At 36.0% G+C, this 16434-nt stretch overlaps 1 protein-coding gene across 1 annotated transcript in view; it reads left to right on the top strand.

Moving 5' to 3' along the window:
• The first annotated feature begins 476 nt into the window (after positions 1-476).
• Positions 477-16434, top strand: part of LOC5564494 — a 48078-nt gene continuing 32120 nt past the window's right edge. The window contains exon 1 of the mRNA XM_021838626.1: positions 477-1077. Within this exon, the coding sequence (XP_021694318.1) occupies positions 788-1077 (290 nt within the window). The 5' untranslated portion in view covers positions 477-787. The remainder of the gene's footprint in view (positions 1078-16434) is intronic.

Here is a 16434-nt window from a genome sequence, read left to right as displayed (position 1 = left end):
AAATCGTTGCGATCATCTATTGCCACGATCAATGTGTAATATATCTAGGATACGTTAGTTTAAGTAAATTGAAACTTTTTTTCCTCGCATAAGCAAGTGAAATCCACTCACCTGTAAAAATTCTGTCCTGCGACGGCAAATGAAATGTAATATGTTGTTAACAAAATGTTAATTAATGCTAAATTAAGTTTTACCAAATTAGGATAATAAAAAAGAAAAAAAAAACACATAGACTTCGCCAAGGGCGCCCTCAGATCACGCTACGACTCTGTCCAAAACCCACCCCGTTCCGGTTGACGGACATTTTCCCATGGCTCCAAGAAAAGTCCATTGTTTTCGTTCTTTGCGATTTTCGGTTTTAAAGCTACGTCGAAGTGTGGCACCTTGGATTTTTTTTTCTCTCCCTCGGAGTTAACCAAAGTGACGGTTATATATACAAGACGAGATCGTGACAGGATTTTCAGTTCCGACCGCAATCCGTGCCCGCGAGCAAGTGAATCCGTCCGAAGTTGCTAAAAGTTACCTCGGAAAGTTTGACCTGAACGGTCTTCTGAGATTCCGTCTGAACCCAACCGGCCCCCGAAGCTATTAATTTTGAATCATCAGAAGGAAAGTGGAAAACCCCCAAAGGATAAAAAACAATCAGTGTTTGCACCGTAGATTCCTTCCGAACGAACCCTTTTCGTGATGTTAGGGAAAAGTGAACTCGTGCTTTAAACACTAGTGGTGTGAAAAAAAGTGTGATTTAATATTAATTGAGTGCCATCGTTGACACCCGGGTTGCAGAATGATTCTGACACAGATGAATGTCCTGGGGCTGGCCAGTTCTTGGCTGGTGATACACTGTATTCTTCATGTGACAAGTTCCGAGCTTGAAACTTTCGACTACTGTATCAGGACGAGTCCTTCCGTAGGGTTGTTGCAGTGTGCCGGACAGCAAGCGTTGGCTTCGTTGCAGTTTCTCGAGGAGGCCAACAATTTGACCCTCGGGAGTGGGATACTGATGATTAAGGATGAGAGTAATCCGGCAGCGCGGATATTGCCCAATTTTCTGGATCATGATCCGATGGATTTTCGGTAAGTGAACTGTTGAACTGTACTTTAAATGATGTGTTGAATTGGTTTTCCGATCACCTGGAAAACCATTACACGGTGACTTATAGCATAACTATTAAAGCTTTCCCCTATGCTAATTTTAAGTTTTTAGCTTTAGAGTAAACTAATTGTTCAAACTTCATTACGTTATGATGTTCTTTCTTATTATAAAGCATTATCCTATAAACGCAAACAACATCATATCGATGCTTGCGATTCCACCATACCTTCTGCCATACACTTTCCCCTAGAGGCTCATTTCTAGCTCCAAAAAATCAAAATAAAACACTTGAAACTTTAACGAAAGGTGGTCCAAAAAGCTTCCCGTAAGTGTTTCACTATTCCGCGGGGAATCCGCTGATTCACCACTTGTACGCCCGAAACACGTATCATTCCGTCGTCCATCCCCAAGAACCTCCAGCCACTACTGTGTGCCAGAAATCGTGTGTATGCTCGTTACTACAACCCAATCCACGAGCGTACAAATTAAATAGCACGCCCATTGCGAGCATGTGGCTTGTGCCGTACGTCCAATTGCATTGGAATTCAGCACGGAAGCCTCACTCATTAAATTGGCTCGTGGCCAAGATAGAAATGAAGTGAAAAAACAACCTCCCAAGAATCCGCTACCCTCCACTTCAGTGGGTTTTGCTTCTATCGGCTGCCTATATATTTTCGTTTCTGGCTGTGGATATGTTTTGGCTTGTTAGTCAGTATGGGTTGATAAGAATTGGAGTGCACAAAACAATGACTTGGGGTCTTCTTTGGCCTAGTGGTGAAGTCCGCGGCTACAAAGCAAGACCAAGCAGAAGTTGTCTGGCTTCGATTTCAGGTCGATCCAGAATCTTTTCGTATTGAACGTTTCCTGTAAATTACAAAACTGGCGAAATTTGCAAAGAAATCATTAATTTAATAACTGTGAAAGTGCTCATAGAGCACAAGATGAGGAAAAAGCACTGTCCTAATAAGAACCTAATTGCAAGAACACACTGAAAATATATATTGTTTTATATTACGAAACCGTTCGTTTGAACTACGAAATTATTCGTTGTTTTCTGCAACGAAACAGTTTCGTAAAATGTATGCAACCAGCTTCGTAATATGATTCAAGTTCGAAATCAAAACAAACAATGATTGTTATAATGTACAAAACATTTCGTAATCGAAATTCGTTTGTTTCGTATTCAGAACGAACATTTATACGCGCTTCTTCTTACCTCCCTCGGCTGCGGTCGTGTCATGTTGTATTTTACGAAATGTGTCTACAAAACCTTTCGTTGCAGAAAACAACGAATGATTTCGTAGATTAAAAGATCAGTTTCGTAATACTAAATAATTCGTAATACGAACAACACGATAACGCACATCTACGAATTGTATATCGTACATCTTACGATTATTTCGTAAAGTCACTGAATCGCGAAATTCTGTCAAGTACAAATAATTCGTACAATGAATGAAAATAGCGTTATATGTACGAAATCTTGTTTTACGAAATGGATTTTGGATAAAATACGAAGAGATGTTTTCAGTGCATGAAAACAGTGTTTTTGCGGTCGCACGTCTTCACTGCGGATTGTTTGTTATTTCTTTGGGCGGTGATCGACGAAAGTAGAAACAGTTTTCAAGACACAAGTGCTAACTGTCGGAGCCGATTGCCCCGTTTTTTAATTGATTCGATGTAAAGCAATTACAGGGCAGGGTAGATCGTGGCGAGAATCATGCAATCAGTTGGCTTGAGTTCCGCTGACGCATTGAATCGGAGATGTAAGCTAATGAGAAGGTGTGGCTTGGATAAAACTTCTCTCAGTGGCTTCCGTTGTTTTTTGAGGTTCCATTGTTCGACCAACAATTTCAGCATTAGGTTGGAAGCCATCATTTAATTGCGAATAATGACAAATCGATACATGATCGATTTCTCTTCACCATCCTTTGCTAATAACTAAAAAAAACTCTGGAACGTTCTTCACTTATCAAGTAACAAGATTTAGTTATCTTTTATTATACAGCACGAAAACATGTTCTCAAAAGAGGATTAGTTTGCTGTAATGATGCGAAAACAAAATTGTAAAGGGAATTGTTATTTATAGTTGCCTTTGTTTGAGTGTTTTCATGTCTTCGGCTTGCTATATTTTTCCTAAAGATCACTTTTTATTTTCTTCAGGATTTTATTCTAAATTGCTCAAATTATGTTTTAGCCAATTTATCACCTCATCAAGTGTTTTTGATCACGCCAGTCAGTCATGAAACGGCCTGCTTTCCTGCACTGAATTATGCAGTATCGTAAGAGTCATTACGAAACTGATTATAGTGCTGTAACGACTATTGCGCAATGCTTTTTTTACTTACCGTAAAACGGGGTAACTTTGATAATACGGGTAACTTTGATAGTGCGAGACCCACAACATATTAAACGAAATAACGAAGTTTTTGTTAATCAGTTAAGAGAAACGAATACAAAAGTAAAGAGTATTAGTATAACACTTCATGTCAAAGATATTTTCGCTGGAATCAAGTGCATTTGAAGGTTTATATGCAAATATTAAAAATTTACAAGATTTTAGCATTTTTGCAACGCTTAAAAACAATCTGCTCTACGATCACTATTTGTTAAAGTCATAATGAGTTCGTCACTTATCCATGACAGCCCAGTTATAGTAGAACATGAGATCAGTTTCAAATCTCTTAGCGAAAACCATTTTTACAAACTGTGACCACTTTCGTAATCTTAGTCAAAAATTTCCATTCCGTAATCTAAGTCAAGTTACCCCAAAACAGAAAACCGACTTTCGATTATATCAAAAATAATATATCCATTCAAAATAAATCTTTTGGCAATCTTTCAAGTGCAATCAATAGCTAGGATGCCAGTTCTTGTTTTAAGAATATAAGTTTTAATTCTTTGAAATAGCATGCATAAATATTGAAGTTTTCTTCGAAAAAACTATCAAAGTTACCCCGTTTTACTGTAACTGTTTTTAGTCGTGTGATGATTCACAACCATTTTCAGAAATTGATAAATTATGGTGAACGCATCTGGATTTGAATTCTGATATCCCTATGTGGCCTTTAACGAAATTGCAAAAAATGTTACACGCAACTCGTTGCAGTACTCGATTTTACAGCACTCGTCATAATTATCCAACTCGGTAAGCTTCATTAGATACATGTACAACTCTAGCTGTAAAATCATCATCCTAAGCAGAAGCAAAGTATTGCTATCAGTCGAAATTTCTTTTTCTTCTAAGCATTACGTCCTCACTGGGACAGAGCCTGCTTCTCAGCTAAGTGTTATTATAAGCACTGCCACAGTTATTAACTGAGAGCTTTCTTCGCCAGAGTTGCCATTTTCACACTCGTATATCATGTGACAAGTACGATTATACTTTATGCCCAGGGAAGTCAAGGAAATTTCCATTACGATAAGATCCGTGACCGACCGGGATTCGAACCCAGACACCTTCAGCATGGCTTTGCTTTGTAGCCGTGGACTCTAACCACTCGGCTAAGGAAGGCCCACATTCGAAACATGATTTTGATTTGATTGACATAAGAGTCATACACATATTATGTCACGCTCCAAGGGAGGTGTCAGTCATAGCGTGACAAGTCTTACAAAAATGTTGGAGGAGTCATACAAAAAGCGTGACAAAGAGGAAAAAAAAACGAAAAAAATCGAAGTTCAGCGTGACATCCAAGAAAAAAGATTTAAAAATAATATCAAAACTTTGTTCCTGGCACTTCTGAACTATAGCAAAATTTAATATTCACAGATCTAATAAATTGGTACTGCTATTGGGTAGATCTAAAATATAGCTAAACATGATGTGCTACACAGCAAAAAATTCTCAAATTTACATGGCTCGTATTTTTTTATGATAACCATGTAAAACGAGTTGCAACTGAACATTCAACGATAATTAATGTAAACTGTCTCATTGCATTCGATAATGCTTGCAAACTTGAGTGAAACTGAAACATTTCATGATCTTCCATCCAACATTCGCCAATGTTGCATGCTTTCTTGCATCTTGAAAGTGAAATTGCAAACAAGAATTCTGGGTTTACATGATTCTACGCTGAATATTCTGTCAAAAATAATGCACATGGATGGATCGACGGCTTGTCATTCCATGTGCATTATTTTTGATTGAATTTTCAGTGGGAAAATTATGTAAACCGAGGCGTTTTGCATGCAACATTCTTCGAGAGAAGACGTTTCGCGTTCAATATTAAGGATTTTGGTAACAATGTTGTATATAATAGATGTGTTTATAGGTTTTATCCTTGAATAATACATGAGAAATGGCTTTGCATGATTGAGGCTAATATTACGTTACGTGTAAATCTAAGATTTTTTTGGTGTGTAATGGTATTCCAGACCAGGATAGATTTATGATATAAGTTTTAGATTTATTTCTTATACAGTGGCTCAATTTCATATTCGTGCAGGATACTGATTCCACATCAAGTTAGTAAAAAACTATTAAATGAAGTATTGAGCTACAAATACTTTATCCACATTGAAGGTAATAGGTGTCATCTATTGTTTGCCAATCACGAAATGTTTCCATTTACATTCATCTTTGGATTAATAGAAAAGTATTGAATTGATGTCTAAAATTCACCCAATTCCATATTCGTACACCTACCAAAATTCAAACGCACAACGTTCAAAACTAAATTTAGAAGCTCTATTTGATTACTGAAGTGCTTTATTATGATGTTCAGATGTAGTGATATACATTTGGACAATTTATTAGTGGACATATATAAAATTTAGGTAAAATTATGAGAAATGCCAGTTTTCCAATGATTTTTGCTATAAAATCCAATAATTCGAACAATAACGTTTATTTTTGTCATTGGATCCAATCTATAGATTATACTCGTAAGCTCTGATAGAAATTTAGTTGAAATATAGGGTAACGTATATAATTTGGACATGCATATAATTTGGACAGGCTGCTTGTTCTATGCTCATTTACAATGAGATGATGAGGAATTTATGTACGGAAAATCATGTATTGCATTATTAATAAACTATGCTACTTATTAATGATGGCCAGTTTCATAACAATTACAAATTAGCTTCAAAAATACCTAAATTGTAAATTGTATCAAAAAAACACCTGTGAAACCTACGAATGCAAGAGAATGTATGTTTCAAGAACATACTTTAAACGCAATAATAGCGCTCAGAATAGGCATTCATAGAAAGTTTAAAGGCGGCAATATGATAAAATATGTCTAAAATTGAAGCTAAGTTCATCTAAAATCTTAACATTAGTATATAAGGCATAAATCAGGTGGTGTCCAAAATAGATTACGGTTTTTGTTCAGTTGATATAATTTGGCCATCTGATGAAACGCACTGGAATGTCGCATGCATGCATACTTGCAGGCGTATTTCGTGGATCTGATGATGTTTGCTTGCATTAAATGAAATTATTGATTATCATCAATATACACATCCAATAAGCGAAAAAATGCATAAGTCACATGTAAACTCTTCAAACATTATGATATGATCGTCCTCTTAAGAAACCATTGAATAGATAGTGAGATAACGCCCCTGTCCAAATTATATTCACATGAGGATGTCCAAAATGTATATTTGATGACCGAAATGTATAACAGACAGGCAATTAAAAAACGTTATTTTGGCACCTATTGCTACAGTTTGTAAGCTTTTTCTCTCCAGAAACTCAAAAGACAATGATACATTAAGCATATAAGTATCATAACGTAATAAAATATTAGTATCTAAGGCAGTTAATCGATCGCCGTTTCCAGACATATCCTTAGCCTGTCCAAAATACATAATTTACCCTATACACTTTACAGAAATCATAAACAGTTTTTATCCCTTTTGAGTTCAGAAAATTGTTGTGCCATAAGTTCAAAACTCTTCTAAAATGATATTTTTAATCAATGTAAACCAAATTTTCATTCTAAACAACAGGTAAATGTTAATTTCGAATTTGACTGTAAAAATAATTTGAACTACGAACTTCGTTTTACAATAAAGTACCCTAAACTACGCTGTACATACCTCCACATAATTGATGTCATCGTAATATTCAATTATCTTTGAAATAATATTTAAATTATATTCAAAATAGCTCCCTATTTTGCAATTTATTGATTTTATAAGAAAAATACAAAATAACTTGAATGAGCAGAAAGCATCGATACACTATTTAATAGAATATATCCTGTTGTTTTCATCATTTTAAAAACACGTTTGTGTTGCGGTTATGGCAATAATATTTATTCTATAAATCTCTATAATCATGTTTGGTAGTAAAATGTAAATTAAAAATGATAATTACGCAATGTTTTGATAGGAACATTAACTATGGATCATGTATATACATTTAGGAGCCAAACATAAAGGAATTGACTAAAATTTTTGGTTTTGGATTTGTTATAAATATTTTATTACCTAAGATTCAAAAGTATAAGTTGTCGATATCCACTCTTAGCTACTCTAAAACTGATTATAATTTTTTGAAACTTGTGCAATATTCGCAATTATCATTCTTAAGGAAGTGATGATGAAAAAAATGCAATTTATTGTTCGACTTACCGAATATTTTAGCAAAAAACATGGGAAAACTGGTATTTTTCTTAAATTTACTTAAGTTTCAAATATATCCGTTTATAAATTTTCCAAATGTATTCTACTGCATCTGAACAACACAACGAAGAGCTTAAGTATTCATCTAGTTCATTAAAAATTAGATTTGAATGCTGTATGTTTCTTTTTTGTTAGGTGTACGAATATGGAATTGGGTCAATTATAGACACAATCTCAATACTTTTCCATTATTCCAAAGATTTAAGCAAATGAATACAGTTTGTCATTGCCAAACAATAGATGACACCTATAACCTTAATTATTGATAAAGTATATCGAAGTCCATGCACCATTTAATAGTTTTATACCAACTTGATATGAAAACAGTGCCCCGTACGAAAATGAAATTGAGCCACTGTACATACTTATCAAGTCAATATCACTTTTAGTTATCCATATGAAAATTTGCTATTATTAAGCTCTTTTCACTTGCTCGGGTTTCAAAGAGGTTTCTAGAAATCAACCCGTGGTGGCAAAACGCCCACTCTTATTTCAAAACACCAAAACAGCCGTTTGAATTTAAATTCTACCTAACGTAATGCCTCGTTGAAGTTAGCGTTAGTGTAGATACGGTATACTTCGTAGATTGAATACTAGCAATATCATGTTTTTTTCGTTAATAGTTTCATCTAGAATGATAGATAGGGGAAGGAAATGTTGATGTTACACTTACTTAATGAGAGGCCACCGTCTAAGCGACGCCCTCCTAAGTGCAACGGAGTTTTGGGGTTGAAAAAGGTGTCAGGTGAGGATTCGCCTGAAAAGCTGGCGATGGACACAGAGCATTTGATGTTTAACTGTTTTTGATTTTATCTATTGAATGACGGCAAACAAAAGAATGCAATAATGCGTTATTTACAGTATGAACAATAGTGTTTCCCGTAAAAAAATAAATAAATAAATTAAAGATATGAGCGCGCGACCAACGGTAGTGACATTCTGTTCGGTAAAAAGCAGAACCGATCGCTCCATGGTCATCAATTTCAAAAATAAAAAAACGCTACACAAGCGGCAGGAAAAAAACTGCCTACAACGAATGAACCGAACGCTTAGGAAAAAATGCCACTCTGCATGGCCAACTCCGCGACAAGCGACCGATTGATCATTGACGGAGCTAGCGGCGGAACTAGCCCCCGTAGGAGCAACGAACGCACAAACCGAAAAAAAAACGCACAAACCGAAAAAAAGAAATCGACTACTACGAACGTCTCATTCCGCGACAAACGACCGGTTGAAACAACACACGACATGCAAGCCGACAAGAAAACCGATGAATCATGCACGCGAAACCGAACTTGATTCATACCAATTCCATCTCTCGTTGGAGCAATTGTTTTCCTTCATTATGCTAACGCAAAAACAGAAAGTACAACTACAAAGTAAAATAAATGCGGTTCTTGTTATAATGGAACAGACCCACCGGATTGATTTTCTGAAATTATTTGCTGCTTGCTATCTCTGGAAAAAAATGTTTCCTCTCAGACTTGTTAAAATCCTGCTCACAATCACAACACCAGTAAAATGATTCTACCCCATTACCCCGAATGCCATTTCCCCGATTGCCATCACCCCGAATTCCATTACCCCGAATGTACCATTACCCCGAATTCCATCACCCCGAATGTAATTTCCCCGAATTTACAATTATCATGACATGATGATATTGATGACATTTCCCCGCGATATTGGAATTCGGGGTAATGTCATTCAGGGTGATGGGACGTTCGGGGTTTTGGAATTCGGGGTAATGGCGTTCAGTTTAATGGCATTCGGGGTAATGGGGTAGAATCCAGTAAAACATTCCACTAAATGCAAATAAATATCTTCCACTATCATTTTCATAAACCATATCCGATGTTCGTAACACACAGCCCAAACGGGAAATTTCAGATTTGACAGAAGTACAGTCACCCCACAGTTATGGATAGCACACAGATATGGATCAAAGTTGGCTTAAACGGAGAATATCTCATCAAATAGACTTGCAATTACGCAGAACACATTTTATCTACGTGAACTATAAATCTGTACAGCATTGCAATCAATCGCAATATCTTCTAGCATATTTTATTCGTCCGTATGAAATTAAATGTTATCCCTATTCATAGAATCGTTGATTCATAACTGTGGGGCATTGAAACCCGTACCACAGTTATGAATCAGCAATAAGACGATTCCGAAAGAAACGCCGAAACGTATACTTTCACTAACACACCATTCGTTTACTTCACAGATAAATTGCTTTTATAGTGTTCTGATCCATAATATGAGTCGATTTGATCCATAATAAGGACTCTCCTGTTCCACTGATCCACATCTGTGGGATGGACAACGTTTGAAATTTCTATCGAAATCGACACTTTTTCGTAAATAAATGCGAATTTTTATGTGTATTCTGGAAAACAACCATATTCGGCATTACCAGGCGGGTATTTTTGTTTTGTACTAGGTCACCATGATTTGTAATCGAATTTTATTCTAAAAAATGACCCTTAGCTGATCCATAACTGTGGGGTGACTGTATTTGAAACCAGTCTTCACAGAATTCACAATCCAAATCGCGGGAAAATATCACGCGAGAGCGGAAAAACGTGACAAGCACATGAAAACCTCAGACGAGACTCGCGAAGACGGTCTTCTTTTTCTGTGATTGCTGAGTTTTTTTCTTATTCCACTTTTTGTTTATAACAATTATGCGCAAGCCGTTCAAACCCTCACATGAACCTCCCAGCAAAAAATGATTGAGTTTGCATCACATCGAATCATAAATAGCCGTTTGAGTGTAATTTCATGCCAGCAAACGTAGCAGACATTAGAAATAATTAATCTTCTGCTTAGATTTATCAGCAACTTTGGAAAAAACTGCTCCGCTGACTGAGGTTTTTAATAACAATTCACTTTGAACACAATACTTTTCACTTTTTCAACCATAAAAACGGTGGGCTGCATTTGACGTTTCGTGAGAGGGGAAACTGGGCTGCATATGACGTTGATATTTTTCCTCTTCGCGAGTCTCTCTCAGATGAAAACGCGTCCGATATCGGCGAGGCCTACAGCGTTTCCTAACGTAATGCCACATTGAAGTTACGCACACATTGGAACCTTACAAATGTACATTTTTCGCATTAGCATGTAAATCATTATTGAACAAACGCCCAGATGTATGCAACATGTAAGCAATAGACTGGCCCTTAACCCATATCCGCCCAGCGTCCTAAAAATAGGACAGAAGCCCCGAACGCCCAGCGTCCTATAAATAGGACAGTACTTGTAGTGCAAATATCTTGAAAATAAAGAGGTTTAGGAGAAAACTGTCTTCCGCAATGTTGATACAAAATTGGTGTCTTCGACAAAATTGAACAACTGAATGATTCTTAACCTTATAACACTCACAAGATGGTGCTAGTGGGCAAAGATTTTATTTGTTAATATCTCAGTCAAGTGATTAGATACATAGTGTGTGTCTTGGACAATGTTGATCAAATAAATGAATCCTAAAACCTTATTAGTTCGCAAAACACTCACAAGGTGGCGCTAGTGGTCAAATATTTTATTTTATTTTTATATCTCAGTCCAGCGATGAGATTCGAATTTGGTGTCTTCGACAAAAGTGTTCAACTAAATGGGATCTATTCGCCCAGAAACATTGTAGTTTGGAAAACTCTCCCAAGGTGGCACTAGTAGACAAACATATTATTTGCTTATAGGGTGGCTGATCCAGTGGTAGTGTGTGTACTAATAATAGTGGTAGTGCGGTTTCAAGCGTGTTATTGGCAATTTTTATTTTTATGCGTATTTTTCTAACATGGCCCTTGTGAAATTGATATGAATGTGTATAAAATTTGTTTGAAAATTAATAAGAAAATTATAGAAAACAATTAAAAACCTTAACTTTTTTGCTCCTTTGCACCAATAATAGTGGGACGTTCCTATAATAGTGGGTTTAAATGGGAAATCAATGTAAACCACTATTATAGGAACAGATGTTATCAAATACCACTATTACTGGAACATGTTCCAGTAATGGAGGAAATGCTTTTTTGAAAGATTCAATGATTTTATCCTTCTAAGATTATTTTTTACGTAAAATAGAATCGAAAAGCTTTCGTATGACGTATTCAGATATGGAAAACGAGCTTCCGTTATTGCCTGGCGATTTTTTATTCCTCAACCCGTTACTATTGCCACTATCACTGGTACAGACGCCCTATCTCAATCCAGTGATTGGATACAAAGTTAGTGTTTTTGACAAAGTTGAAGAACTAAATGAGACCTATTGGCCTGGAAACTTATCACTTCGGAAATCACCTAAATGGCACTAATGGGCACACATTTATATATATCAGTCCACTGATAAAATCCAAAGAAAGCTATTCGTCTTAAACCTTCTTAGTTCGGAAGTCATTCTCATGATGGCGCTAGTCGGCAAATATTTTATTCGCCTATATTGAAGTCCAGTGATGAAAAATTGGGTATCTTCGAAAACGATGATCAACTAAAAGAGATATTTTCGCAAAAAAAAAACATATTAGCTGGGAATTGCTTTTATGTGCGAAACATCAAGGAAAAAATCAATAAGAAATTGGTCTGCCTAGATCAAAACAACACTTACTATTGATTCGAGCAACAATCGCTTATTTCGGATACAATGCTGTTTACATTTTTAGATGAACCATGACAATAAATGGAGGCTAAAAAATGAAAACCCATGTTTTCTAGCCGTCGAATGAGGAAAATGATTTTTTGAAGGAAGTGAAGAATGAAAAAACCGGCAAATTGACTTAACCATCCATGAACTGAACTCCAAGGGTGAAGGGCGGCTGTCAAATGAGAGTAAAATTGAATAGCCGCCAACTTAAGTCCAGAACCAGTTTTATGGCTTAACGTGGAAAAGTAAAAATTATTATTCGCAAAATTACTGGTAATAAATGTCCTTGAAAGATATTGTTTGCGAGCAGTTATTTACTACGCGATACTGCAGTGCGTTGTTGCCAATTAAATCAGAAAATTCTACTAAATTTCCAAAATGAATGTTTTGGAGAAAATTGGTTATGCTTTGACCATTGTTGGTCGTAATTTTGTATGGTTGTTTACTTTTTAGAACCAGCGACACATTGAGGTAGCAGTGAAGAGCCTCCCTTGCTGAACTCACTTGGTCCAAGAATTGTGACATTTTAGCAGGCACGCTTCCGTATGCTCCCCAGGTATTCTGGCCCGCTCTAGTGTCAAAAACCTTGGACCACCGCGTGGATTCGGTTCTATCGGTGGATGAGACCATATGCATCAGTGATACAGTAACTTCAACGTTATAGACGAATAATGTTGGCTTCAAATATTCACGTCTGTAAAGCATGTAATAATTGGTGTCCAATATTTGACTGTCTTTGGACTAACTTTTGATTAGCACTAACGAAATTCTGATATTGCCAAATATATATTTCGATCGTTGTCAGATCCGATCCACATTGTATACTAATAACTTGACCCAGAAAAAATATTTTGATAGTTTTGTTTTCATTATCAGTTGGCAAGTTTTATAGAATATTTTTGAAGACTGTTCTGAAACATCTGTAGGTTTTTTTTATAATCAAAATATTTGACTTAAAATTTTATTTTGTTTTTTTTTTTTGGTATAAAGGGTGTAAGTGTGCATAATTGTACATGTACATGTATGGAAATGTATGTATGTCTGTATCTTACTTACGTGGTAGAGCAGAAAATTGAATTGAAGTCACTAAATGATTTAGTTCTGGCATGCATCTTTCGCCTCTGGAATTTTCATTATTTATGCTGCAATTTCTTTATCAGGGTACGTCCATAACTTACGTCACGCAATGTTTTGCCATATTCATCCTCCTCAATTTTCCTCTATATCACACTTTTTTTATGGATTTCAATTTTTATATGGGTAGTCAGTGACTACTAGTCACGCTTCCTTGTAACCTCCTCCTTCCTCTTCTGTACGTGACGTAATTTATGAATTACCCCTCACCTGCAGTTTTTTCAACTTGTTTACATCGTAATGGGTCGAAGAGCATGAAAATATATTTGATTAATCTCAAATATAAACTTATAGAACAACTAGATATGGACGACACACTTTCAAGATTTTTTTTGGATCCCCACCATAGACTTGAGATTTGGTGAAATAAGGTTTAACTTATGGGAATACGACTATGAATAACAAAAACGGAGCAGAATTCCAATTGTGAGATACCTTGGGCGTTAACGGGTTAAAACAGTTGTAAAACTCAACGGGGCACCCCTTAGATATGTGTTAGGTAAGAAAGAAGCTCTCTATCAATTTGAACTCGATTGGTTGCTCCACCAGCTGGCGCATTCAGTTTGAAGTTTGTGTGATATTCGTTTAAAATACATACACACCAAAAAAAATCTTAGATTTACACGTAACGTTTTTTTAGTTTCAATCATGCAATGCCATCTCTCATGTATTCTTCAATGATAAAACCTATAAACACATCTATTATATCCAACATTGTTACCAAATTCCTTAATATTGAACGCGAAACGTCTTCTCTCAAAGAATGTTGCTTGCAAAACGGCTCGGTTTACATGATTTTCCCGCTGAAAATTCAATAATAAAAAATGCACACGGAAAGCCGTCGATCCATCCATGTGCATTATTTTTGGCAGAATATTCAGCGTGGAATCATGTAAGCTGAGCGATCTTGTTTTCAATTTCACTTTCAAGATGCAAGAAAGCATGCAATATTTTTTTAACTGACAGGATCACATTGCAGATATTTCCCAGTATTTTCACAGTTGAAACAAACAAAATAGGTTTCAATTTAAAAATACTTCACAGATCAATGGCTTCGCGGACCCCCTGAGAACTCTTTACGGCCCCCTAGGGGTCCGCGGACCACCGGTTGAGAACCCCTGCTGTAGCTTATATACGTTTTGATCTACTATTTGAACTACCAGTACATTCATGAGAATTTACGTACACATTGTTCAATTCGGTTTGATGGTGTAGACCGACGAACTAACTCAGCTCACTAACAACAAACACAGAATATACTGAGCTTCTAGTAGAATAACTAAAGGAATAACTGTGACTTGGGTACTGTTGACCACATGAACGTTGGGCGAAAATATTTACCTAAATTAGCTTCAACACGATTCAAGCAAAAGAAGTGAATTTGGGTTATAAAATGCATGCTTTCATTTAGAATAATTATTCAAATGAGCCATGAGTAGATTGATGTGGAGGAGGAATGAAATTATTTCCAAAACAAAAACTCTCCTTTTTCTATACCGACTCCACCAGCATGGAAACCCAGATCTCAATTTTTCTCATCATTAGATCGTTTACGAAATTCATTGTACATTTCCGCTCGGGATAACCCACCTCGCGAATTTCGGCACGCGATTCCCCCTCATTAGAGAATCCGAATTGTTTATCGGCTTTTGCTTATTCCTACATCAAATGGTTCTGAAAAACAAGGGTTTTTAAATATTAGAGGAGTGTAGTCTGCAGTGAACGATGAGCCAAAAAAAAAAAAAATTATGATAAGCTTTTAGGGGAAGATTCATCACATGGTTCACATCTCATTTACCTAAAGCTCTGAACATTGTTACAATTATTTTCCGTTCCGAGCCCATCGACAAAATTGAGCAGACAATTTTCTCAAGAAAACCATTCTCACAGCTGGCTATCTTCCCCTTGCCTTCTCATCTGTTGTTTGCTCGAATCTTGCTTAGATATGGGAAAAGCCAACATTCGATTGTTGCTGGAGCGGTAAAAAGGAATCCCGCTTTCTTCTACCGCGAGAGAGAAAAAAAAGGCACGTTCCATTATGATAGGTCAAGACCATACATTTTACGATTACACGATTACCACCACAACAAAGCGGGAAACCCATCATTGATTCGGTTCCATTATGATTTCCCACAAAATTAACTCGGTCACAGTTATGTCACACGATTATGATCCATTAGCGCCTCGTCACTCGCGAAAGTAATTGTTCCGTAACCGGACGACATTTCAGTTTCATCATCGTGCAGTAGGGTACGGCTTATTATTTTTTAAAGTTCTCAAAATGAAACAATTGTGTGTTTTTCTGAGCTGAAATCTCATTAAGAAAAAAAAACCCATAATTGAGCTAAAAAAAAAAAATTTTTATAAATGGATTTTCGATTTTCGATTCTGGATTTTGGATTTTGGATTTTGGATTTTGGATTTTGGATTTTGGATTTTGGATTGGATTTTGGATTTTGGATTTTGGATTTTGGATTTTGGATTTTGGATTTTGGATTTTGGATTTTGGATTTTGGATTTTGGATTTTGGATTTTGGATTTTGGATTTTGGATTTTGGATTTTGGATTTTGGATTTTGGATTTTGGATTTTGGATTTTGGATTTTGGATTTTGGATTTTGGATTTTGGATTTTGGATTTTGGATTTTGGATTTTGGATTTGGATTTTGGATTTTGGATTTTGGATTTTGGATTTTGGATTTTGGATTTTGGATTTTGGATTTTGGATTTTGGATTTTGGATTTTGGATTTTGGATTTTGGATTTTGGATTTTGGATTTTGGATTTTGGATTTTGGATTTTGGATTTTGGATTTTGGATTTTGGATTTTGGATTTTGGATTTTGGATTTTGGATTTTGGATTTTGGATTTTGGATTTTGGATTTTGGATTTTGGATTTTGGATTTTGGATTTTGG

This window comes from Aedes aegypti, chromosome 1, assembly GCF_002204515.2.
Source record: "Aedes aegypti strain LVP_AGWG chromosome 1, AaegL5.0 Primary Assembly, whole genome shotgun sequence".
Taxonomy (NCBI): domain Eukaryota; kingdom Metazoa; phylum Arthropoda; class Insecta; order Diptera; family Culicidae; genus Aedes; species Aedes aegypti.
Note: the sequence above shows the minus strand (reverse complement) of the source record. Positions and strands in the feature narration are given on the sequence as shown.